Genomic DNA, 27,064 nt, shown 5'->3' with positions numbered 1-27,064 from the left:
GCCCTCGCCCCTCACGTTAGTACTCAGGGACGATAGGGGTCATGATAAACCGAACGGATACCGATCAGCCCTTATAATTCGGACGCTGTTAGTTTGGAGGCCCCTGTAGAACTCTCCGTTATCCCTCAGAGACAGGAATTAGGCCCACACAAGTCACACCTACTAAAAGCCCGTGTGGGGCTCTCAGATCGGCCTAGGGCTACAAACGCCTGCGTGGAGGCTCTCAGAGGCCAGCGCGGGGGCCCAAGGAGTCAATGTGGGCCTCTGGAGGCGGTGTGAAGCTTCATGGATCGGCATTAGCCCCAGCAACTGGCATAGGTCTCCAGAAACCGACAAGTGAAAAACAGACAAAAGACGACGACCAGAGAAAGAAAAACGACATGAACTGATGAATCATAAATCCAAATTTGCCACTCATGCAGCATCCGAAATAGATGAAGAATTTCCTAAAGTAGAAAAAACTAAGAAAATTTAGAAGAATGTTTAACCCTCGCCGTTATTGGTGTTTTTCCAGCCGCTAGCGTTCGGGGGGGGGGGGGGAGGTCTGTTGGACCCCGGCCGTTCGGCCTCTAATCATAATGGAGCTAGAGCTTTGAGGAAACAAACGAACGTGTTGTCCGTAACATAAGAAAGCTGCTAAACGATGACACCCAGTTCTAAGGTCCTATGTAATTAGTTGACCTTTCAGGTCAAGTCAATGGCCCAAAAGTCGGGAAAATCGGGACATGCTAGAACTTCTTAGATGAATGTTTTTTCTGGATCGTGATTTCAAATTGGGTATTTGTTTTGATCAAAGATGATGCATGCACGCATTTGGGGTAGGTCATACCAGGTCGGGTCAATCAGAAGGCGTCCAGCCGGGCGCCAGAACAGAAGTGTAGGTATAAATCGCCACTACAGCTTCGTAACATGTTATGTAGTAGGCACTAAAATTATTTCGTTAATGTTCAAATGAGTGCCAAACTCGAAATTAACGCCAAAAATTACCCTCGAAAGTCGTTTCACTCGAAAAGGTGTCACCTGAAGGAACCAACAAAGGTCAATTACATTGATTGCCCCTTGTTTCTAGTCACAAGTCTGGAAACGCACGGGATGCGCGCACACACGTCGAATCGCGATTCCGACCTGACGTGATCTCGGGAAACAGGTCACAGGTCAATGGTCATGGGCAATTTGGGTCAGGGTCATGATTATGAATTTTCAGGGTATATGTAAAATAAGTAACTCGAGAGTATCGCAAGTTTCGTCGCGATCGGCCGCGCTTTTCGCGACTTATTCGTGAAAAACCGACTGGGGTTCAATGTTCATTCGGCCCCCTCCCCGCCCTATAAGTGCGAGGGTTAACTTGCACAGCAGTGATTAAGGAAGCGAAATCCGAAGAACTTTTATCATTTGGAGAAAGGTTTGGGAGAGTATGTTCCGCGCCGTGTCCGCTGAGATAATTAGCCTTTCTGGATTCGGCATTGGCCAGCGTATGTACCTAATCATCATCTATCTTTGATCGATACCATTTTGCTCTTTAATCACTCGTATATTCCCTTACACTGAGCAAAAGTTACCAACCTATGGAAACCAACCCTTTTACCATTTTAGGTATGCAGGATAAGACTCATGTCATAGTCAGGTAAACTAGCATAATTACCAACGATGTCTTAGTTCGTTTAAATTGCTCGGATGGCTCGAATGTCCGGAGGCTCGCGAGCGTATAAAAGCCGGAAGCTCTATCAGCTGCCCCTGGTCGGGTGCGGGGCTCAGAAACCCATTAGCAGGGCACACTTTGTTCCGCCACAGTGGTCTTATGTAACTGTTTAATTCCATCTCCCTCATTATGTTTAGTCAATATCGTAGTGGAACTGTCCTTGAAACCACGTGTACCGCGTTTTCTAAGCGAGCAATAATTACAGGCATACTGCGCGGGGTATTCTTGTGAAATCATTAATGCCACCGTTGCCTACTGGTTTAGAGCTAGTCTATGAACTACACAAAGCCAACACGAGACCAGAGTCGAGCGGGAGCATTGAGAACGATCGTGTGTGTGTGTGTGTGGGAGGGGGGGGGGGGTCCGGCTACCGGTGCGTTTACGATCAGCCTCCTGGGTCTCAATAGAGCTATAAACGCGTCATGGATCACGCATCCTTCCCACACACAATCGTACCGATGGCAGTGACCTTGGCGACCCGACGACAGACCGTGACAGAGCGATGACAAACGAACTCGCCCGGGTCACCGGCGGATAAAGGCGGGTCAGAAAACTCAGCCACGGTGGTCATGTCAAACGAAAAGATTGATGTGAATTATGAACAGAGACGAAATTCATCGTAGTCTTTCGTAATACCAACGGATTTTAACGTTGGACCGTACTGAACGTAATAACCGGTTACGAACGATAATGGCACCCTATCGAACTTCCAAGGCAAATGCGACTACGACTACACTCCATGACACTCAGACACCTAGCACTGCGTTTGACCCCATAATTACGGCACGGCTCACGCTCCAATCAGGGTCGTGATGCGTCTTCCCGTGGCGGTTCGGCTCGCTAAGGTAGCCCGCTGATGAGCCGTGACGTACCGCGCGGCGCCGGCGGAGCGTAGCACCGACCCGGCACTGTTCACAGTTCACACACGGTCTGATCGGAGGGCTGCCGACCGAGGTGTTGGGGGCACGGCCGGGCGTGTCAGATAACGAACGGCCAATAGTCCACAAAAGTCTTTCGTGACATCACAATGATAATGTCAGAAAAATCTAGTAGCCCTCATGCGGCAACCTAATCCCTAAGGTCCAGTCGGTGCCCTAGAAAGTAAAGCCCGCTGACAGTGCGAACAATTGTATATTTGACCTAAGCACATTACACTGACATTAAATACGTTGAGTCGGCCAGCACAGGCCGCTCACAGGGAAGTCACGATCCGACACGGATCACCGGCTCGGCCGGCGTCCCAACATCACCACATCGCCCTCCTGCAGGACCGCTTCACCATTCACATGCCCTCAGTCAGCTGAGACCAGCGATAATCTGCCACACCCCCTGCCGGCCCGACGAGAGTACAGCCAACCACGGGCCACCCGCATCTCGGGCCCGCCACGCCACCCCACAGGTCCCATACCAGCGACCGCACGTATCACTGAGAGGCGCCGCTGTCAGAGATTGGCACCCAGTGCCTTACCGTGACCTGCTCTGTCACCTCCTCACGCGGCCGAGAGCGGACATCACAGGGCAGGTGCTGTCTGACGTCAGTTCAGTGACCTCAGGGCTCAGTGACGTCACACACGCGGCAGCTGACGTCACGCGTCCGTCAGCTCCAGTTGGAAGATGACCGTGTTGGGTGTGGAGACGTCGGCGACGGCCAGCTCCTGGCCGGAGCTCAGCTCCAGCTCTGACGGACAGAGGTAAACAGGTGGGTCAGTAACGGCTCTGACGGACACGGGGGGACAGGCCAGCTCCAGAAAGATAGCAGCAAACTTCTAGTGGTGAGCGAATAGGCAAATAACTTAAGCTCATCATCTTAACCCCGCAGTTAAGAAAATTGATCGTTGCATTACGAAGTCCACAAATGCATTGCAAATTTTCTCAGCCATATCGTAACTTCATGTACTGAAGATAAAGTATATTCCGTAAACCTCTATACTGATACGATAAACCATTACACCAGTCGTAATATATTTCATTAGCTCACATGGGTTTACAACTCGGTACATTAAAAAAGGAAAGCAGAGTAGAAACCAAACCTTACCTATGAATTTATTGCAAATGGCTACGGCAAGACAAGCTGGAACAAAACTTCGTGGAGCTACAGTGGTGGCGTCACCGTCAACCAGCGCTCCCGTGCAGCCCTCCCCTGTGACCGTCCTACCCCCTCCCCGTGCAGCCCTCCCCTGTGACCGTCCCCCTCCCCGTGCGGCCTTGCCCTGTGTTGGCCGCCTTCCCTCTCCCCTCGCGGCCCTCATCTGTGACCGTTCTCCCCTTCCCGTGCGGCCCTCACCGGTGAGCGTTTTCTTCAGGTTGGGCCGGGTGCGCTCCTCTATACTGGGCACGGTGGCCATGTACAGGGTGCGGTTTCGGCCGTCGGCCGTGGTGGTGGTGACGCCGGGGTTTTTCATCTGGTACTGGGGCGCGGCGCGCAGGAAGTCGAGTACCGCCTCCAGCCGGGTGTCAGGGGTGAACCGGAGCGGCGTGGGCCGCTGGCTGCACGCCGTGCACGACTCCTGCGAGAGGAGACAGCGTTAGAGAGGGAGGGGGCCAGGGATGGCATAGGGCACGTATGTAACGCGGAGTAGAAAAACTGTTCAGCATAACGTCTCTGTTCCCACTACTGCCAAATACGCGAGATCAGCTGACGGGTGACCATAAGAGTAAATTCAGACGCATTGCGGCAGCTTGTGCTACATGATGGGGCAGAGTTCATCAAGACCTAGGATGTATTTGTATATAGCTTAGGCCGGATGGTACATTCTTCAAGTGCACCATTCCGTGCTCACTAAAAATGATATTCGGGTATATCACTTTAACCGTCAGGCTGAAATAGCATAAAGCTCGTTCCATATTGCTGATTCTATCCGGTATCAAACGCAACAAGCGTTGACCGCTGAACTACGTTCTCGTAGATACGCTGACCATGAATAAAGGCCCGTTCATCATCGAGAGTCCCTAATTATTGACCAATTGTCGGGCGGCTCGTCTCACGTTTCTCTCGTGCTCGTAGGTGTAGGTGTAGATGCCGTCCTCGTCGTTGAAGACCATGTAGTTGTTCATGGGCGCCGCGCAGCTGGTGACCAGTTTGAACACCTCTGTAGCGCAGGCGGCCGCCACCACCGCGTTCGTGGACGCCACCGCCGGGATGATGCGCTTCACCACACCCTGGCGGGAGTCATGGGGTGGGAGTCCCAGTCAGGAACGCGGTGATTTGAGCAGCTGATGAACAAAGTCAGAAGTCTGCTCGATATAAGGTGAATTTTCGCGAGATAAATGGAACAAAAGGCAACCGTTGGAAAGGATTAGTACCTATTAAGTACGCACAACGCAGTGAGTTATTACTTACGAAAATGCTCGTGGTTCTTTATACGGAACATGCTCCAAAACCGCATAAAACATTGTATAGGCATAAAACATGCTGCATTCTAAATAAAACGCACGATCCTAGGCATAGTTCCTCGTCGACAATCAGTCACACCACTAAAAATCGCCCGCCCCGGTCTGTCCGTATGCACGCACTTGTGTGAGCCGGTAGTCCGCCCGCCCCGGTCAGTCGGTAGTCCACCCGCCCCGGTCTGTCGGTAGTCCACCCGCCCCGGTCTGTCGGTAGTCGACCCGCCCCGGTCACGCACCTGTGTGAGCCGGTAGTCCGCCCGCCCCGGTCACGCACCTGTGTGAGCCGGTAGTCGACGCCGGCGATGCCGTACTCGGCGGCTCGCTCCTGCGCCCGCTCCAGGATCCAGCCGACGTGCGCCGGGTCGTCGCCGTCGATAGCCGCGCCGTCGCCCCACGGGTTCTCCTTGGGCCAGAGGAGCAGCCGCGCGTACTCGACACAGTGCTCCGGCAGCCGCGGCGTGTGAGCGATCGTGCACAGCGGGAAATTACGCTGCGGGTGACAAACAGAGGCGGAATAATCTCAGTCACTTGGTGTTTCCGTAATCCGTGAAGAGTTTCTCACTGTACGTTGGAGCAGCAGGACAGAATAGGATGGTATTTATGGGCGCGGTAGACAGTAGGTGGAGCATGCAAGGACCAGAAACGTAAGAGATAAATGGCAGACCTGAAAGACACGAGTGAACGAAAAAAATAATTATTTTCACATTCATTCAACAGGGAAACGGCCCCTAAAACAATGAATAACTAGCTTGCATAAAACTCAAATAGTTTAACGGCTGTAACTAAACCATCAACGATTGTTAACTATCGATACCAAAGTCATTTACAGTGAACACCACGCTAAGCCGGTGGCCCCGCCCTGGCCCGATGACTCTCCGTACAGCCATGAGCTGACTCGTCGCTATGTCCGCGGCGCCAACTGACCTGCGGCGGGTATAGGTCGAGCATGCACTCGATGCAGGCCGACATGCCCGGCAGGATGACGCGCGCGTTGCCCTTGAAGCCCTCAGTGCCGCCGTCGACCAGTGGGATCATTGAGGACTGGTCCAGCGAGCCGTCCTCCTCATACCGCAGCAGCGAAACCAGCATACCTGGAACACAGAGGCAGTCAGACCATCTGCGGGACGTTACTGCAGCTTCCCAAAAACACCAGCAATCATACACACGCCACCCATTGGTATTTTCAAAGCGCCATCAGTACGGATAATATTGACTCCAATGTCTACATTAATAAGCAACTGCCGTATCAAGCAGTGGAACATAATGAATTCATATTGATATTCAATGCAAAAAATAAAAACAAGTAAAGTTCGCTAAGTAGCCCATACAGCCTATGTTTACCTCCATGTGACCCCACCCTACCCCTAACAGCACCGTCCGTTGGCCAGGCCTCCTGCGACCCACCGTTGATACATCTCCTCTCCACCACCCACCGTTGATCCAGCGCCGCGCCAGGATCGAGTCCAGTCCGCAGACGACCACGTGGAACTGCCGGTAGAAGAGGTCGTCGTAGTCCTGGATCTTGCAGTAGTGCGGCGTGACGGTGCAGCCGGGCACCCGGCCGTGGATAAACTCGGCCGCCACCACCGCCTTGGGCCGGCCCACATCCTGCTGCCGGAACAGGAACTGGCGGTTCAGGTTCGACACGTCGATCGTGTCCATGTCGATGACGTCGATCATGCCGAAGCCCATGAGCGCCAGGTCCTTGAGCAGCTCGCAGCCGAGGCCGCCGGCGCCCACCACCAGCACGCGCACCGTGTCGCGCAGCAGGTCGAGGATCTCGGGCGAGGGCGTGAACTCGGGGTGCGCCAGCGGGCCGGGCCGGGTCACCAGCCGCTGCAGGTGCGTCCACAGGCCGGCCGGCCGCGCGCCGCTGCTACCCTCCACCTCCATTGGCGGTCAGCGGCGTCTGAAAAAGGTAATATATGGTCCAGTAACTGGTCTGGGTACAGCTAAGTGATGCAGGTAGGTACCGATATTACCTACTTACTGACACTAACTCTGACACCTATTTGAGCTGTACAAAATCAACTCCAAACCAGACTCTGGTTCCAAATCAGATATCCATTTGAACACTAAACATACTTTAATAGCCCCATCATGTCAGAATGGCTCTGCTGCTTCATATTTATGTTTCATGAACATTCCTTAGTGCATGCCAAAGGAATGATTACGGAGCGAGCGAAGCGAGCGTAGTCTTTCCTTAGATTAACGGAAATTTCTGAGTATGAGCGGCCGGCCGGCCGGCCGGCCGGCCGTGGTCACGCTTTTGCGACGCTTATATCTCAGCAACCACTTGACCGATTTACATGCGGTAATTTTTGTAGGGTAGCTTCATTCCTTCTACCAAGTATTGGACTATTCCCGATGCATGTGGGTGACCCCTTATGCACGTGCCACGTGCAAAACGAAGAGGTGTCACTTTTGTAATTGTTGCAATATCTCGGTAACTACTTGGCCGATTGCGCTGAAAGTTGGCATGTAGGTAGGCACCCACTAGGCAATGCATATTCATGTGCCAGAGTTGGAGTGCTGCTGCACGTGCGCACGTGCAGGGGTCGTTTCCAGATCTCGAGAACGGCTCGACCAATTGCCCTCAAATTTGGTACACAGTTAGGGACCGGTTAGTAGGGTGCCGTGCACAAGTCAGTTGGGACCCATTTTGCACGTGCGCACGTGCAGGGTGCCGCTTCCAGATCTCGAGAACGGCTGGGCCGATTGTGCCCAAATTTGGCACATCGCTAGAGACCGGTTAGTAGGGTGCCATGCACAAGTCAGTTGGAGGTACCCCTTCGCAATTTCGCACGTGCAAGGCCCACCCTCTCGCTCGCTCCGTTAGTCGCCCCAAAAGGCGTTATACTGGTTTACAATGAAGTGCAGCTCTGGGTTATGATTAGGCATTTAGAACTATGCAGCTAAGAGCTGCCAGCTCGTTAAGTAGACAACCAGAGCCAAAGCTCCAACATGCAGCAGGAGTGACAATCTGAAATGTATTGCATTGTGGACTGTCTCAGTCTGCTGATAGTTTAATATGGGAAAAAAGTGTGACCAATAGTGTCAGTTTTGCTAATAAGTGCATCTAAAGAATATATCAGCAAATTCTAACTATAAACAGTGATTTTATAAGTTTTCAGTAAAAGTTGAAGGCATTAAAATTACTTCCACTTACTACATGAATGTGTATGACAGTAGCTACACCAAGAGTGATCAGTTTGTAGAATGCCTAGCACAAATCGGTACAAGGTCTCGTCTCACATCACATTTCCCAGACTGCAAACAATTGCAATCATAAAGAGATCTCATCATTGCAGGCACCCTCTGCCTGCGCACAGTGCAGTGCAGATTCGATGTGGTGTGGTACAGAATTTGCATGGAACGGTACAGGCATAGGCACAGGAAGTGGGTCCGGCCCGCCGGGGAACCAGGGGGGGGGGGTCTTGCCTCCAAGGCCGTAGGGGCGGTACTTTTACAGGGCCAGGAACCATTGGGACAGCGTGTCCTTCCCAAATCAGGGGTTGTGGGTCACAAAGGAAGAAAGCATTTAAGTGAAAAAGCACCTCTTTCATTGGCTCAGCAACTCATTTAGCAAATTAATTTAGCAAATGTTTTGTTTCATTTTTTCATTGAAAAAGCCAAAGCCTAAAAAAATAAGTGGCCTAAAACTGGTGAGAAAACTCAGTTGGGCAAACTACGAGGAGCCAAACAAAAATTGGATTAGCCAATCAGCGGCTGGAGTGGGCGAAGCGATGACCATATATGGTCAGAAAATCAGACTTCATCTTTTCAATGAATCCTGGCATACAAATGAAAAAATAAGGCATAATAAGAATGTTTTTTAACCACACAAGGCCTACATTCACTCAGTGCATAATCAACTTGCGGCTCTAAATCACAGAGTTACAACGCAATGTCAAACCGTGATTGGAAAATATGGCGGATTGAAACAGACGCGCCAAAAAATGTAAGCAGTACCATGGTTTAAAAATGTCATTATTTTTATTACCTATTTTGTTTATGGTTTTTCTAATTGTGGTTAAGTTATTATTTGAAAATTAAATATCTTTGTTTATTGTAATTAAATTAAATTTTTTAACAATTTTCTTTCATAAAACCAATCCATTTATTGAATGGCCAGCTGATTTTGATGCCCAGAACCTACAGAAAAGCCGTTTTCCTATCAATTTTTGAGTTTATTCGCCTAATTTAATCAAATCACGCTAATTCCTAGTGAAAAATGAAAGCCTTTTCTCTCCAATAAGTGGACGCGATACCGCAAGTACCGGCTTGTTATACAGTTTTTCACCCTTAGTAGCGAGGGCTGCATTTATGCCCATATATGGTCATCAAAAGTCCATTTATTGACCAATCAATTTTTTGATATTCGCCTCGTAGTTTCCCCAACTGAACTAGATTTCAGTTTGAAGGTAACCTAGGTTGATCTCTATGGTGTGTCCCCTCAATCTGACAGTAGTTCCTGCGCAACACGGCCACGGGCCACGCCACTGCCCGGGTACAGATCGCCCCGGTCCTTCATCAGTTGGTGACATACCAGGGAAATAAGCTAAAATTAGAGCACTCTATTTATTGCTCCTGCCCCATGTTGAAGAGATACCCCTAAAAGCGTGATCTTTTATCGGCCCTTACGCAGCAAGGCAGTAATTCTCAGACCGGTGGATGGTATCAATAGAAAGAGAATGCGTCAAGGATTAACATGAATTAATTAAAATAACATTAAAATGTTAATTAAGCGTGGAAATTAGTCCCAAACATAAGCTAATTATTGCTCCTACCTCGGCGACGGCGCTCCCCGCAGTCGGCGGAGAAGCTAAAATAAAAGCCACCATCCTCCTCCGTAAGTCAATTTTAGAGCGGCCGAGTGGGCCGATGCGGGGCCACCAAACTGAGGTGAGACGTGGCTAGTAATTGCAAACCGCGATAGAAATCAATATCTTAAGACGTACAATATGGGATGATTACTCTGAAGCTGGAGTGAAAGCATGAGTAGATTGCAAGAAACGAAATGCATAGATTGGTTGAATTATGTACCTACAATAGGCACAGCTCAGATGAAGCCATTTTTATGATGTTGACATATGACATAACCCTTCCTCTCCTCACCTATGACCTAAGTGCATTGGCAGTTACCGGCATAGTTTTGAGCACGAGTGCAATTCGCCATCGGACCGCAATACATGTTGCTAGGCTGCTGCAATTACAACGAACATACGAATACTGCCTTCATTTGTAGACGTTTATTTTTAGGCGGTCTTTGACGTGCAAGGGGGCATACCTGTCGACAACTTGAGTTTCTCCGAATTTCAAAAACTCCCAGAATTTCAATTCCTTATGCACTGTTGTAGGTACAGCTATGTTCACAAGTTTTCGTTTCCTCCTGTTCTAAAAAGGATGATATTTGTCGATTTCGTGCGTCGCTGATAGGAGGGTGCGTTTAATAATTAGGCCCAACGCTTTCTGCATCCGCGAGTACCTTCAAAAGGGAACAACAGTTTCCATTTATTACACTATGGGACATGTGACAAAATGACCACTGGAACACGCATGAAACGGAGCTCATATTCCTAAAAATGTCTACAATCACTTCTTTTCTGACACTATTAGCAAATACCATCTCAAGTTAGGTGGTTGACAGACAGTCAATGGAGATCTGGGGAGACTGAGTGATGCCAATTCACCACTTAACTGATAATGAGGGCCGAGGGAAGAGAAACATGCAACATGCACAACTGACAACTTGACAAGTGACAAAACACTACCACTATTGCGCAGTGCACAACCAAATTACAGCAGCCAGCCCAAAAAAATGCTTTTGGTGGCTAATTGCAAAACAAGTCACTAATAAATGTCTTAGTTGCAGCTGAACACTGCACAATAATCACACTGTTCACACATTGAGTGAGATGCCACAGGTGGTTTGAATCACACTTTGGTTCAACTGCAAATCTGAAGTGTTGTCATGAGGTTCATGCCTCCATGATCACAGCACTTTGGTTGTGGTTGACATAACACTTGTAGTCTGCAGAGTTCCACATGAACTGCAGACACCTCATCTGGTGGTCTTCATGTTGCTCAACTTCTTCAGGAGGCAAATGTCGACCACCCAGCGGAAGCATGGTCCTGCAGAAAAGAAAGGTAATGCATAAGGTACAAACATTATCTGCTGAAACAGCTCCTTCTGTTGGCTGTTATTAAACTTTTAACATAGGTAACATAACAACATGTATTCTATGTATATTACATTTGTTGAAGAAAAATACTGCAGGCTATTTCAAAACCAGAAAATGAAATTATATTGTGGCATAATCCACCTGCTCAGCTATCAGTATCAAATAATAATTAATTTAATATTTGGCATATTCTATATAACACATTCATAGAATATTCTACTTCACGTCACAAGGACTCACAATCTTTCTGTTGGGTGTTTGATTGACGCATTAACTAAGTTTGTCTTAGGTTTTATTATTGCAAAAAATTCATATTGCATTATTGTATCAAAATACTGCCAGCAATAACAAAACAAGAACATGAAATGCCAATGAGCAAGCCCCCTTTCCTTAAAATGGATTACTTTGAAAGGAATTTTAGTTTCTTTTAAGGAAAAGGAGAAATGATTATCAGGTAATTATCAGAAAACCACTCAACCAGCAAGTGGCTGGGTGGTTTCACAGCAAACATCAAGCCAAAACATATGCTTACATCTATCTAACAATTGAGCCATTTGACTACTACAAGGATATGTGAGCAAAATAAGAATCCAATTATCCAATGTTGACTTCCTTGCAAAGTTTATGCCTTATTTTATGAAAATGTGTCACTAGAATATGATACTTATCATCGAATGTTATTTAGTTTACGATTTATTTCGATCGGAATGCACATGGAGTCCCACGCCATTTTCGTCGACGATGAATATGATCGTGTTTCATGAAGAGATAAGGGGTTTCAATGGTCTTTCAAAGCAATAATTTGATGCAAAAATTTGTAGGAAATAATATGAAGCTGGTTCAAATGGCCATCAACCATTTAAAACACCGAAAATACTCACAACTCCGTCCCGACGACCACGCAGCACCGCGCACGCCACACTACTGGCACAATGCCAAAACTGTTGTCACAGCGGAAATGTTTTTTTTTCTCGATTGCAATTGTGGAATTATTTATTAAACAGAAGATGATCTTTCCGAAAAACCGACTGATTTCATACACAGATGCATGGAAAATAAAAAAATCCCGGTAATTTTATTTGTATTGTTTTGTCGATTTTGACATGCTCCTAGTTTGCAGCCATATTTCGATATGTTCTACAGGGAGTTCAGAATTATTTCAGGACCAATCTTTTCCTCATTCATTTTCCCGTCGATCATGAAATTTTTAGAGCGGAACAATTGGTTTCCAGGCGGTCCGAGCGGTTTTCGTGAGAAGGGTGCAAAAATCGGCGTCATTTTTAGAGCCTCGACACCAGCTCAACACAGGACCCTATGGGAGACGGTGAAGTAGCGGGAGCAATAAATAGAGTGCTCTAATTTTAGCTTATTTCCCTGGTGTGTCACCGACTGTCATAGACTGTGGTAGTTGGTACTGTGCTGCACTGATGAACCCGTGCTGGTGAAGCATTGTACGAGATACATCACACATGGGGGACATAACCGAGCAAGCCTAAGTAGAGATGACCTTCACTTGTATTTTTGTCTTATTACAAAGAAATACAATTATCCAACTGAAGTTTCAACAACCTAACACATTTCAAAAAGTCAAATGAATGCATCAAAACCGGCAGGCATTAGTAGATCAAAACCTGGCTAAACCTTCCTGGTAGTGTATCTAGTCCAACTGAAGCTATTCGTCCTAATTTATGGATTTAGATGGCTGTGGGATTAAATCTATCTGTACCTATATTCGGCGTATCTACTTGAAAATAATAACAAAAACACCGGTTCGTTGCATAAAGCTTGTTGCATGCATGCGAACACACAAAAAAATATCATTCGAAAACTTATCATATCGCGCTAACTTATTCTAACCTTCGCTCTCCATTGGCTAATTCTCTGCCAGTCTCAAGCTTTCTTTCTCAATCACTGCGAGTGAACATAATCGAATACGCAGCTTTTGTCGCATTAGTGTTAAGAACGTCTTCAATAAACAATGAATAAATGCCACCATATTTTAAAAATAATGTCTTCCCCTTCCGATCCCATTAGGCGGACCTGCTGACCTCCTTCGACCAGCTTTGCGACCTAAGCGGCTTCAACTGACCCTGGCATTTTGTCTATTTGCTTTTCTTATTCAAATAAGTAAAGAAATATTATCCCAGCCGTTCACCGGCCATCGCTCGTTGGAAAACGGACACCTTCGCATAACATTGGGAATGGCATCACCTCAACACCTCAAATGCGCTTACGTCCAACCAGATGCAGATGCCCTGATACAACGGCGTAACCGGCAAGCAAAAAATCATGATTCTGCAAGCCTGTGCTCGCATGCAATGCTATCCTCGACTTATTGGTCACGACGCATATGTCAGTTTGTACAGTGCGTACGTACGTCAACGTGCACCCTCGAAAGTTGCCCCGGATCCCGGTCCAGAGCGTTTCCAGGCATAAAGCCAGACAGATGCGCACTGGCCAAACACTTTATTCGGAGAAGTTTTGTATATTGTGATAGATAAAACATCCTGATTAAAACGGCACGGGAGTCAAAAACCAGCCAACAAGGGCAGTTTTGTACGGACGGAGCGGTTCTGTATAATCGTGGTCAGTATTGCATGAGTGAGCGAGCAACTACAGTTCAAAACACACAGAGACAGCAGTCAGCACCACTACAGGGTGGAAAGTAATTACGCGAACATGTATTTTCTTACAATTTCGCCCGTCAGTGGAGATTTTGTATGAGCGCGGGCTGTCATGGAACATGATTGGTCGTGTTTGTTGTCGCCTCATCTACCAAAAGTGACCTTACTTTGAAAAATGACTTGGAAGGTCTACAACACGTCTCGACTTCGAATGGTGCAGACGCCATACGCTGCACAAGACCACAATGTGCAAAGATCGCAATTTGGTGTTGCCAGGGAAAGCGTTTGTGATTATTTTGGCTGGATTGGTGCGGAAGGGACTCGGAACGGTCTCGGCACCAGCATTACTCAATTACACGTTTGGTTGAAGCATAATAAAACTTAAGAGGACTTAAAAAGCAAAGCCGTTGGCGGCAGTAAAACCTCGGCGAATTCAGGCGCCGAATGGGTGGTCACCATTTCCGCGACCAATTACGACAACAGTCGATCCGAAAACAGGCGAAATGGTTTACTCTGGCCGGGTACCCGATCTAAGATATCACGATTCATACATAAATCCGTGAAAATTCGAAAATCAAGCCGTACAAACAATCGAGATGGCCAAAATTCATGAATTAACAGCAGGATTGTCAATTTAAGTTTTCTAAAGACCGGCAAACCTGAACAGAGGAGGACAGGCAGCTGGCTTTGTGGTTGGGTGAGACATCTTCGAAGCTATTTCATCCGTCAAACCTGCAGAACAACGCGTTGGGGGCTGCTGATGCGTCCGACGTCCCGCCCGTCCCAACCTTCAAACATCCGGCAAAGGAACACACATCAGCGTGTTATGAGCGCCCGGATGGTGTCAGAATTGCATGTAGTGACCAAAAAGGCAACCAAAAATAAAGTATACAACTAGTGGAACATCCTTCCAGACGAGTCTCTTTATCTAATCCACCAATGCACCAAAAGGGGCAAAATGATTGAGCGCACTTTTGTGCCCGACGCAAAGAAACTCTTCTTCATGATTGATAAAGTCCTTCCTCTCACGGCCGAAAAGACGCAAGACTGGTGCTTTGAGAATCTGTTCTTCTTCTGGGCATATAATGGTCAATCTGGAAATAGCCCAGACCTCAATTTGATCAAAAATATCCAGGCGACTCTTCAGGAGAGCGTCTAAGAGCTGCTAGTAGCCACCAACATCGATTGCCTCACCAGACAGCTCCAGGAGGCGTGGACTAAGCTTTGGCCAACAGTGCTTGACATGCTCATGTCAATTATGCCTGAACGCCTTTGTCAGTGTATCGCACATAAATAGGAATATGTATAATGTATATAAAAGGATGAAATTTTCATATCACCCGCCGCTTTTTCCATTGCTATAAGACGAAAAAGTATGTTCGCGTAATTACTTTCCACCCTGTAGCTTCACCGCAAAATACTCCCAGCAGAGAATGATCGAGAAGGTCCTTGTAATATCTAGTATCTACATTCATGAGCCTCAATACATCATAGGCATTAGATAAACTTTGATAAACGATATAAACTTTCACCCTGAAGATTCACAAACCAGAAAGTACGAGATATAGGCGACTATATCGGTTTTCAAGCAATGGAGGCCGATTACAGAAAGCCGATAGCAGGCTTCTACAATAGGATGTGACATGAGGACTTCATGGACATTAGGATGGACTCGCTAGTACGCATGCCACGGTTGACGCAGTATTAAATCAAGAGGCCATCGAGATATGAAGGAGTGTGGATATGGACTTAAAACGAAAAAAGCACCGGTAGAGCAAAAGTCAGGACAAATAAAATAACATCCAAAGGGAATGCAGAAAACGACGTCGAATGTCTGTTGCCTAAATGACATCATGGGAAGAACACTCCATTAGAAATAAGAAAGAAAAACTATAAAATATGTCAAACGTGAATACCAGCAACGTTAAAAAATGGCACAAGGAAAAAAACGTTTAGAACAATAAGCTTATTAGATGAAAATACTGTTGTGATAACAAAAAAAAAACCGCCATCCACCTACATCAACAATCTTACGTAACGATTACCTTGCGTAACGACTGCCTGAATCAAAATAAAAACGAACATTTCGTGAGCTCCCTCTTTCCGTGACCGTACATGTTTTGATTTGTTCACTGGCGTAATTACTGGTTGGCCACATAATCGGTCGTAATAGCTCGGTCGTAGCCGGTCCCGTAGCTCAGTTGGATACAGCGTTGGACTCCGCGTGGTGAGAGCACGCGTTCCCGGTTATGACAGTCCGGGTTCGAAGCGCGACGGGCGCTCGACATTTATCGGCCTCCTGACAGGTATGGTTACGGTTGGTGGCAGGCCGTAGCCAGGCGAAGTCAGCGAGGGGACCGGCCGTGCGCGGCTTTGTGCGCACGTTAAACTTTGGACTCTAAAAATTCTGCCATAGAATCGGAATTGCGCGATCGGAGGGTAGAGGGCAGGGTCATCGCAACAAGCTTCGCTTAGCGGTGGCTCTGTCCTTAGGGCTGTTCACGGACCCTGTGTGCGGTCGGACCGCACACAGCCTCGAAGCTCCGCCCACCGCGTCCCTACGTCAGCCTTCCGTCACCGCACACAGCGATCGCTGTGGCCGGTCGGGACTGGCCACAGCGGACCGTCCACCGCACGCAGCCGTGACGTCAGAACCGCCTACCCATCCCCTACCCCCACGCCTGCTGGACGTACCGCACACACCGCACGCAGCAGTGTGCGGTGCCCGTGAACACCCCTCTTGTGAATCCTTCCCATCAAAAGGTTCGGACTAAATTTATAAAAAAAGACAAATGAATAACAAAATTAGGGTAGTAGCTATTCAAAGACATGTTACTACAAAACAAGTGCAGACAGTTACGAAACACGAGTATGGGTGATGAAAAGGTGCATCCTAATCACATCAAGCCCAATGTATATCACCATCTACAAACAAGAATAGGATCAGATTTCTGACAAACCATTATGCCATCTTAGCACCATAGCAGGTAGAAGGGGGCAATCTGATATCGGGAGACAACTCGTGACTACATGGCATCTCTTTTGAACTACAGAAGTGGAGGCCAAATATAGACCTCCTGCCGGCCACAACCTCTAGAGAATCACAGAGATTCGTCATTTCTAACCCTGTTCTGATCACCAGCCCCCACCTCGCACCCCTGCTGCTGTCTGCCGGCGGTGGCCGCTCACCAGCGGATCTTCTGGCCCTGGTAGTCGATGAACTTGCCGTTGTGGGCGCGCGTGGCACCCTCGATGGTGTCGTACATGCCGCGGCAGCTGGCGGCCGGCGAGAGGGGCGCCGGGCCGACCGAGTTACCCAGGTCGGTCTGCACCCAGCCCGGGTGCATGGCCAGCACGATCACACCCGACACGTCACCGGCAAACTGCCTGTGGGTGCGAAATACGGGAGGAGAGCGTCAGTCCACTCTAAGGAGGCGTTCAGCTCGCTGTGGGGAGATCCTTCTCCAGTGGTCGGAGATCTCACAGTTCGCTGCGGGAATGTCAAAATCGTAAACCCGCACGTAAAAAAAAAAACGGTAAAGGAACATTTGATATCTGGTGATACGATTTTAAATTTAAAAATCGATTTAATATTTTAAGAATATTTTAAGAATCGATTTAAACTTTAAAAATCGTGGAGGTGATGGGGCAATCATTTTTTAAAAGCATTCTTTTGACGAGCGGTGCCACGAGACATGTTTCCGTCCGACCTAACCGCGGCCAGGACCGCTGACGACTGGCCTGGCCGTGCCAATTAAGTCGCGCTGAAAATGCCGCCCCTGACCGTCCCAGTCACGCCAATTACAGCCGTGGCCAAACCACCGGTCCCGTTAGACGGCGGCTCACCGCGCCGCGGCGAGATAGGACCGCGGGCGGCTCCGCACGGGTGGGACGCGGCGACACGGCGCAGTGTGAGGCAGGGCTCATTGTTTGACAGCATCGTCGGTCACCGGGAGGTACAAAAGAAGTACACTGACAAGTGATAGCCCATTGAAAGATTTACGAATCATCATTTTCCTTTTCGAATTCTGAGTTAGCAAGAAGTCCGTTCAGAGCACTTGCAAAAATGACTCCTGCAGTTGCATTACCACGCAACTCTATTGGAAACTCGGTAAATGCCCGAGCTGCATTTAATTTCAGTAAGCATGAAACATAATCTCATTAACGGACCTCCTGTCCCCAGGGCAGCCGGCGCGAATTACGTTACCTGGCCCATACCCGCTGACCGCCCCCGGCCGACTGCGGCGGCGAGCGTCGCCCGGTAACGTACCTGACCATGCCGTTGAGCGCCGTCTTGGTGACCCGGTAGGCCATCATGCCGCCGCCCATGTTCATCTCCAGTGACGACATAATGGTCGACATGAACACCAACTGGCGGAGACAGCAGGAGTTGATCATCGGGCACAAAGGACTGCTGTTCACTGTTCAGGGACTGGTGCCAAAGGCAGGAGCATCAGACAATACAAAAATCATATAAATATTAATCAAAACAAACAAGCATTTGAGCCACGTTCGAACCAGCAACAAGCGTATATCGTATGCCACAAACTTGGTTGATTACGTCAGCTCGTTGGTGATTTTAATTGACGAGTGACAAACTACGCCGCACACCACCGTTCGACCGCGCGGCTCACCTTGGGCTGCGGCGCCGCCTTCAGCAGCGGCAGGAACGTCTGCGTGATGACCATCGGTCCGGAGACGTTGGTCGAGAAGGTGGCGTCCAGCTCGGCGCGCGTCGCCTTCAGCACGTCCTCGGGACCGGATATACCTGGCGGAGGCGGCGGGCGGCGTCGGCACGGAGGCGGTGTGACCACGAAACAGAGCAATATGCACGGACATCATAATCTCTGCTCTCTGGTGTATAGCTTAAGCAGAAGAAAAAAACGAGACGCATAGGAGACGCATATGTAAGCGTAGCCGTCAAAAAAAAAGTCAGCCTGATAGCATCCGTCTCCGATTAAATGTCTACTGTCCTAACGACCATCGCGACCATCTGGTGTCATTATCCGACACAGGTGGTATCCAGGGCCGACCCACCGGGGGCGGGCTGCGGGTGGCGCACAGGTGCGCGCACTGACAGTGATTGCTGCCGGCTCCCCGCGGCGGCAGACGCATGCTACTTCATCTCGACCCAACGCACAGCGTAGAGTACGGAACAGATACGTCTAAAGTCGAACAGGGTCGGAGCCGTGCCGTTCCCGTTCTGCCACAAAACCGTACACTCTAGACCGATGAGAGGTCGGTGACACCGCTATATGAATAACAATAGGCTTCTAGCCCACATACCGCAAATATGACGAGTGCGACCACGCGGAGAGAGAATGGATCGGTCGAATCGGGCTGACGGGAGGGCGGGGAGACGGCGGCTTGTTAGCGAGAACGGTGCCACCACCACTCCACTGCATGAGACTAGTAACGAACGAAACTAGAGACAAAAAACGCCGATGTTTTGAGGATATCTGTCATCTGACCAGAATGGCAAATTTGATCGAGATCAGTCATCTTAGGGCACACCCGGACTTGACAGGCACGCGTTTGCAATGAATTAGATGGCACGCACCCGAAGCACTAGCGGTACCGGGTACGCCCACACTAGTGTACACTGTACATGTTTCTGCTTTAGTGTACCTATACATTTGGATGTCTAGATTATGACACTTGATAATCTAAAAAAAGGTTTTAATAAATATCTTATCAAGAGTTTTGGATGGGCGTTTGAGCACCGCAGGAGTTAACTAGAGCTAACTGATCGGGAAGTTGGGTCTTTCATAATGAATGTCTTGATGAATGTTACTTTTGAACATTTAGTTAGGAGATCTTAATTCATCATTTCCGCGTGAATTTTATAAGCATATTGTTGCAAATTGATTAGGGTTTTGTCCCAAGAAATAAAAAAAAAACACAACGCCAATTTTCCTTCACGCAAAAGCAGAGTATGTCGACACCACTAAAACGCATTACGGATTACGGTCGACGGACAAGCCTTCATCCATTGGCTCTCCCCTGGGTCAACACTGAACGGGGTGGCTTACCTCAGGCTGCTCAAGGAATGCTTCTGCCTCAGGTCAGAGACATGGTTCAAAGAGACGGCCTGTGGTTCCAGCAGGATGGTGCCACAGTGCACACCACGGCAGCTGTTGCGCCAGTGGCTGATCGAAAATTTTCGAAGAGCGCGTTATCAGCCGCCTCACCGAGCGACCGTGGCCACCAAGGAGTCTTGACCTCTCCCCGCTGGACTACTGGTTTTGGGGAGTCGCATTGGCAGATCTGAGACAAAACGCTCCTGCAGCCATCCACTGCGAACCACAGTGGAGAGGTTTTCTGGAAGCCTGGACCCAGGCGTTGTGAGGCGCGGGGTGCGACACCTTCGTCAGAGGGCCGAAACGTGTGCCTTAATTAAGGACGATACAGTGGAAAATTCCTGAGGAGCATTAAAATGAAAGTTGTGTGTGCAAAAACGCTAATGTGTTTCTGTTTCATGTGATGGTACATATTACATGAGGAACATATATGTCCTGAGAAATAGCTCTTTCAAAAGTAACATTCATTATGAAAGACCCTGTAGGTATGCACAGAACACTCGGAATAAAGTCGAGTGTCTGGGGGGTCGCTAATTTTGTGGAATGAAAAAAAAACATGACTCGGTGCGGTTGAACTCAGGCGGACGGGTCCCTACGCCGACGGCGGACGGCGCCGCCGCGTCCACCAGCCGTCCCGCCGTACCGGCGTTGTGGAAGAGCAGGTCGAGTTTCCGGACGCCGCGCTGCAGCACCGTCTGGAAGGCGCGCAGGATGGTGCCGTCGTCGGCCGTGTCCAGGGCGACGGCCGGTGACTGGTGGTGCTTCTTCAGCAGCGCAGTCAGCTCCTTGGCCCGCTCCGGCGAGCGGCACGTGGCCAGCACCTGTGCAGAGAGGCGGTGTTAGAGTGGTACCGGTGTGAAGGAAACGAGTCCTCCAACTCCCGATGGAGGCTCCAAATGCCTGGTCTCCTCTTCTTAAAGGGACCCTCCCACCTTAACATTAGATTTCAGTTGAGATAGCCAAAATGGGGTCCCTGGCTCACAATTACCGGTTTCGGCACTCACAACATCGAGAAATGCCTTAAATCGGAAATATTGAATTTCAAAATTGCAGCATTTTGATTCAGAGGGGCTAATGCTTAGGAATACCCCTCTGAATGTGTGACGTCAGCGCAAATATCTAACGATTTTTAAATGTTTGACTAAAACGTTTTGTAGCACGCGGTGGTATATGCTATTTGCGCGCAACATCTGCCGCAAACGCCGCACTTCTAAAATAAAGTCGCTAGAAACAGCGGAGATCCCAAAAAAGTAAACAAAAGTAAAAGTCTAATATCTTGAAAACCGGTGAATATTTTTCGGTGAAATTTGGTAGATATTAGTTTTCGCTCTTTCTGAACCGAGCGACATCACTTTCATGCCAATTCATAAACTTTTTTAAAGGTGGGAGGGTCCCTTTAATGTTGTGCTTTCGCTGTGCCATTGAACGAGACATGTACAGTTGGATAGAGTCACAGTCATCTGACAAAAAAGTCGGCTTTGTAAAGACTGAAGATACATGTGGAATTCGCATAGCGACACGGGACCGCCGGCTCCCTGGCCGGCTGCGGGTCTGGTCACGTGCTAGCGTCCAGACATCAAGATAAAAACCAATGATTTCATAAACACACTCTCTCACTCCTCCTCTACCGACTGTGACCTGCGGACCCCGGTTCCGACGAGGGCGGCCGAGATGGCAGTCTCACACTGGGGTCTCGAATGCGACTCTGAAACATAGTTTACCCCAGGAATACTACTGATAAGTTAAATTTAGCAACTAACCCACACATGACTGGAAAAGGGGTTGCATAATTGTTCGTGTGGGGGGGGGGCAGAGCTCCAATCATATTCTTACCATACTTGACATTTGACCTTTGAGGTCAGGTCAAATACCTTAAAATAGGGGTCTGGTTTTTGGTAAATAACTTGACCATGCCTAATCAATAAGCTGCAATTTTGTAATCATGTTTGTCTTGCTCAGGTGTGTCAAAGTATATATATTTGGTTAGGGAAAGGTCAATTTAGAAGGGTTCAAAAGGTTAGAACTGGGTAGTTGAACCCCCTCCCCCTCCAGCAGGGTTTGGAATTTGGATATCCAGGATCATGTGGGGCGCCACATGGGTAATTCATCTAAAAATTTGGAGGGTACTCAAAGCATCAGTGGTGCTGCTCTCATCCTCGACCTCACCTGCCACCCCCTGTTGATATATTCCTCTGCCAGGGCAAGACCAATTCCCCTAGAGCAGCCTGTAATCAGGATGGTCCTCTGGGCTGCCATTTTCTCTTGCTGATCTGAAAAAAAATCAAACCTAAATCTATGCAGCACATTTTACCTAAAGACAAAAAACATGACTTAACAGATCAATTACAGTATTCAGCATAGGTACAACCAGAGTCCAGAATAATATGTAGAGTAGGATACATTGAAAAATAATAATCAGAATAACAAGATAAGTACATAATCAATAAACAAATAGACTGCCAAAAGGCAGTATCCACATAAAATACACCCAATATACATTGACTTGTAACCTTGGCTGAATTGGTTCATGCCATGACAAAATACAAAGAGGAACCTACATATGCTGGTACAGGATATAACAGTGACAAATAACTTACGTATAAGCATAAACAAGAAAAAATAATGATGGATTTCAGTTTTGCATTTTGTGTGAGGTACAGGTGTGGGAGGTTTGATTGATATAACCACCTTTTATGGGAAGTTCTGAGCAATCATCTGTTTGAAGTAGGCTGAGTTTCTCACTTGCCTTACAGACTTCTTGATTCAGAACACCTGCGCAAGATGCTAGCCCATATTCCAAGTTGGCGAATAAGACAAAAATAGATATTACTATGGAAAAACTCAAAATCATCTCCATTCATAGTAAGCATCTATTATCCCATTAAATTCAAAATGTTCACACATTCATGTCATGGAAAATAAATTGTACCACAACTCTGAAACATGAAATAGTGAATGATGTTAATATGCGAGAAAAGATATGCAAGCAGGCATATATTTACAGCCTACAGGTACCACATAGGGGCCTGGGGGCAAAATGTGACAGGTGACTCAAAAGCAATAATGTAATGAGCTTCGTATAAGGGTAACATGCATCTCAATTATGACATTGTCACTACTCAATCTTCGGTATTTATTTACTTTAGGACCGGCAGCCATTACTTTCGTCGCGAACCCCAAGTGATAGTAAGAAGCATATCGCATGACATAATTTGACCTTTTGATTTCATAGCTGATAGTCATTCATGGCACAAACAAGTTAAAATGCACCAATACAATATTTACCGTCACCGCCGTAGCAAGGCCCTATATACCAGGTAGGGTCGTCCGGCGATTCTACCTTTTCGTGACGTCAGCTCGTGACGTCATTTGGAGTCAAGTCTCGAAGCCCCGTTCAATCCCCATGTAAATGAGCGATTTTCGAAGCACTGTAGAATGAAGTCTGCACAAGATATATCAAACCTAAGTATCTTATCTGAAAGAGCAGACAATTTTCTGCAAGTTATCTATTACGTGTTTTTCGCTAAATCTTTTGCTTTTTTCACAAAAGCGTAAAATGTCCCCCCATGTCTCCGCAGCCTCCCTGCCGCCGGCCGCCGCGCGGTCGCGGTAGTGTAGTGGTTAGCGTGCCCGCGCAGTATTCCAAAGGTCCCGAGTTCGAATCTATGCGGTGCGGAACTTTAATTGCAATTCCAAGCTGAATATACGCATATCCATAATAAATTATTATTCGTATAGCTAAACTGTCACCAAGCTATCCATATAAATTGACTTCACCCAAAATATCGGCAAGATTCTATTAAAGGGACCCTCCCACCTTAACATTAGTTTTGAGTTGAGATAGCCAAGTTTGCGGCCAGGCTCAGAAACCACCATTTATCCTGGTCGCAACCCCCGCAGCTTTATGGTGTTCAAGAAATTTCTTCCCTTTACTTGCAGGGTGGGACCAGCTTGGTCCCTATCTCTTAACCATTATGGGAATCTGATGACGTCATCAGGCTTTCGAACGTCCGTTAAATGTTTGACTAAAACGTTTTGTAGCACGCGGTGGTATATGCTGCTTTGCGCGCAACAAATGCCGCACTTTCAAATAAAGTCGCTAGGAACAGCGGAGATCCCAAAAAGTAAACAAAAGTAAAAGTCTAATATCTTGAAAACCGGTGAATATTTTTCGATGAAATTTGGTAGATATTCGTTTTTGCTCTTTCTGAACCGAGCGACATCACTTTCATGCCAATTCATTAACTTTTTTGAAGGTGGGAGGGTCCCTTTAAAATATAAATTCAAATATGGCGGCTTGGACTGCCGCGTGCGTTAGGCTCCGCCCATAGCTCCGCCCACATGCGTGACGTCATTCGTGTTAGTGGACACGCAGAGAGATAGGGGACGACATGGGCCTGCGCCGTAGATCCCACCGACTGCGTACTCCACCGGCCACGCACTGCGCTCCAAGGTTTCGTGAATACATATTAACGATGCTATTCAACTGTGAGGAAAGTGACGTCATGAAATTTCTCGTTGCGAAGCAGCGGCAGTGCCGAAGGCAATGCCTTAGGAGAGATTACAGGCAATGGTAGGTCAAATATTTTTAGGTTAAGTGGTTGTGTATTTGGCTTCAGGCCGAAGGCCTGAAGCCTAATGCACAATCACTTAACCTAAAAATATTTGACCTACCATTGCTTGCAATCTATTCATGCGAGCAACTTTTTCCTTATCCCCGGGTAGGCAAATATCAGTAGGTCAGGTTAGGTAAGGTTAGGTTATGTTCTGATAATTTTTTCCGTGTTTAATTTGCTATCCTACCCCATATCACCCAATTTTTAACCATTTAAATTTCGCCTATATGTATTTTTTTGGTATTATGACGTCATTTTCATTGAATTAAACATGCACATATTTTTCCTTTTCGCAAATGGCAACGGCGCAAACACGTTGTTTATATCGTAATCGCCGCATTCGTATAATTTCGTCGGTGTACGTTACGTGACGCGGGGTGAGATGGCTGGATTTTATCAAGTTTTTGTGTGACTTTTTGCAGTTTTGGTGACATGTAAGTATCATTTCTTGATTTAGGATGTCAAATAATGGAAGATTGTCGAAAATTTCCCTTTGAAAAAGTGTGCCGGTCCTAAAGTAAATATTTACCCAATCTTCTTCATTTCAGCTAGTTTCATTTCCCTTATCACCTTGCCCTTTTGTTTGTTATTGTAACAGGTAATTGCCACTTGTCAGTAAAGAATAGCAGTAGGAAATACACGTTTTGCCTTCGTATAAGCCCTAACTGTAACGACACAGGGCGATTGGTATATGTCAAGTTTAGGTCCTAACTACAATTGTGGCGCTGTTGATACGAATATGAAACAGCAAAAATTTTAGGTTTTAGGTTAGGTTAGGTTGTAGGTTTGTAGGTTTTAGGTTGTAGGTAGGTAGGTTTGTAGGTTAGGTTAGGTTAGGGTAGGTTTGTAGGTTGTAGGTTGGTAGGTTATAGGTATGTAGGTAAGGTTAGGTCAGGTTTGATTATGTTTTTTTCTTTTATTTGCGAGACATATGAGTATCATTTTTGGATTCAGGATGTCAAATAATGTAAAAATATGAAAAATTTATCAATGAAATCTTCTTAGGACTTAAACTTGACATTTTCACCTTCACCTTTCACCGGGCGATTTCACCTTCCTCTCACCTTGACCTCTGGATATTTCCCGTTGAGTTGTTACTCAGGCAGTTATTATGCTGAGCCTGGCTGAGCCCCTCCTCCTGCCTCGCTCCTCCAGCCAGCAGCCGCGGACGCCAAATGTCCCAGTTCAAGCTCCAAACCAATCATTCACGCCCCAGCCGCTCCAGCCCAGCTCGAGCCACAGCCAGCTCGCTGCTCGAACGGGAACAGGAACGATGAGGCCGGATGAGGCCAGCCTTTCTCCGGCTCAGACGCGGGGGTCTCCACAGCCTCGGGCGCGCTCAGCTGTCGACGGACAGGGGCTTTCGGGGTGCGACTCTGGACCGGCGGGTTTTCGCGACTCGGTACGGTGTCCGTGAGTGAGGCCCTGCGTGGAGAGGGCGAGAGCGCCGGATATTCAGAGGCACCTGACTCCGAGTAGGAACTCGACGGGAACGGTGGGGGCGGGGGTGGTGGCGCCAGCTTGGCTTTGAGCTTATTTTTTTGGTACTCCCATGCGGGGCACATCCGATCCCAGGCTGGGTGCGGGCCACCACAGTGGCCGCACCTGTAGAGATCCCGGTCGCACTCATCGACCTTGTGGCCGGAGGTGCCACACTTCAGGCAGTTCAGTCGCTTTGACCTGCAGGTCGTCTGGTTGTGGCCGAAGCTGCCGCACTGTCGGCAGAGGCGGGGGCTGGGCTCCCATTCCCTAACCTCCAAGATCTCATATCCCGCGTATATAGCCGGTGGGCAGGTAAGGCCCAGAAAGTGGATTTTGATCCTCGGGTTTGGGGTGGGGCCACGCGAGCGGAGTCGAGTGACGAGGGTGACCCCCTGCGGCCGCAGTTCGTGTAGGAGCTCCGTCTCGTCCATGTTTTTCAGTGATGGGGCAAATACAGTGCCGGCCACCGAGTTCAGTTTGGTGGCAGGGCTGGCGGCGACTTCGTTGCCGAGGAAAGTCTGGATCGAAAGTGCCAGCGAGGCCTGAGCCTTGTTTTTAACCCGGATTAGAAGAGATCCCGATCGGACTACCTTTGCGGTGACAACCGGGCCGATTAAGGTGTCGAGTTCTCGTTTGATTCGAAACGGTGACAGACCCTGGAGGGACCGATCAGGACTAGTCAGGATGATAAACGACTGCCCGTCAGGCACGTCATCTAGCGGCTCCCAGCCTCGACCAGGCGAGCCCGGAGAGGAATCTTCGAGGAGGGGGCGGGTCAGGGGAGGGCGGGGGCGGGACAGGGGAGGGGCCATGTTTAGAGAATGTAGATGGTTGGAAATGCGCCGAAAAAAGCGTGCCAAACGCACGAAGAGGGTTGAAAAAACGAGATCTCACAGGAGGCACACCCAAGAAACGAGTATGAAGGAAATTTTTGATGAAGAAAGAAGCAAATTAACAAAACAGAGACGTAACAGTAAGGAGAGAACAG

At 48.1% G+C, this 27,064-nt stretch overlaps 2 protein-coding genes across 15 annotated transcripts; both read right to left on the bottom strand.

Moving 5' to 3' along the window:
• Positions 1–2,811: 2,811 nt before the first annotated feature.
• Positions 2,812–25,778, bottom strand: LOC122370208 (NEDD8-activating enzyme E1 catalytic subunit-like). 10 transcript variants are annotated; one of them, XM_043345610.1, is made up of 7 exons: positions 25,659–25,778; positions 6,523–6,998; positions 6,014–6,180; positions 5,364–5,579; positions 4,685–4,858; positions 3,984–4,206; positions 2,812–3,377 (listed from the first exon to the last, which is right to left on the bottom strand). In XM_043345610.1, the coding sequence occupies exons 2-7, from the start codon at positions 6,980–6,982 to the stop codon at positions 3,286–3,288; spliced, it is 1,332 nt and encodes a 443-aa protein (XP_043201545.1). In that variant the 5' UTR covers positions 6,983–6,998; positions 25,659–25,778; the 3' UTR covers positions 2,812–3,285. The 10 variants fall into 10 exon arrangements, with proteins under 10 accessions (XP_043201545.1, XP_043201551.1, XP_043201549.1 ...); XM_043345616.1 differs by lacking the exon at positions 25,659–25,778 and adding an exon at positions 13,132–13,189; XM_043345614.1 differs by lacking the exon at positions 25,659–25,778 and adding an exon at positions 13,001–13,128.
• Positions 16,696–25,776, bottom strand: LOC122370209 (C-factor-like). 5 transcript variants are annotated; one of them, XM_043345623.1, is made up of 7 exons: positions 24,384–24,398; positions 23,264–23,274; positions 22,145–22,248; positions 20,622–20,799; positions 18,533–18,666; positions 18,169–18,269; positions 16,696–17,285 (listed from the first exon to the last, which is right to left on the bottom strand). In XM_043345623.1, the coding sequence occupies exons 3-7, from the start codon at positions 22,232–22,234 to the stop codon at positions 17,084–17,086; spliced, it is 705 nt and encodes a 234-aa protein (XP_043201558.1). In that variant the 5' UTR covers positions 22,235–22,248; positions 23,264–23,274; positions 24,384–24,398; the 3' UTR covers positions 16,696–17,083. The 5 variants fall into 5 exon arrangements, with proteins under 5 accessions (XP_043201558.1, XP_043201554.1, XP_043201557.1 ...); XM_043345619.1 differs by lacking the exon at positions 24,384–24,398 and adding an exon at positions 22,667–22,914 and having other exon boundaries at positions 23,264–23,277; XM_043345622.1 differs by lacking the exons at positions 23,264–23,274; positions 24,384–24,398 and adding exons at positions 22,667–22,914; positions 23,196–23,257.
• Positions 25,779–27,064: the final 1,286 nt, after the last annotated feature.

This window comes from Amphibalanus amphitrite, unplaced genomic scaffold, assembly GCF_019059575.1.
Source record: "Amphibalanus amphitrite isolate SeventyFive unplaced genomic scaffold, NRLGWU_Aamphi_draft 001109F_arrow, whole genome shotgun sequence".
In the NCBI taxonomy this organism is placed as follows: domain Eukaryota; kingdom Metazoa; phylum Arthropoda; class Thecostraca; order Balanomorpha; family Balanidae; genus Amphibalanus; species Amphibalanus amphitrite.
This window is presented reverse-complemented; position numbering and strand designations above follow the sequence as displayed.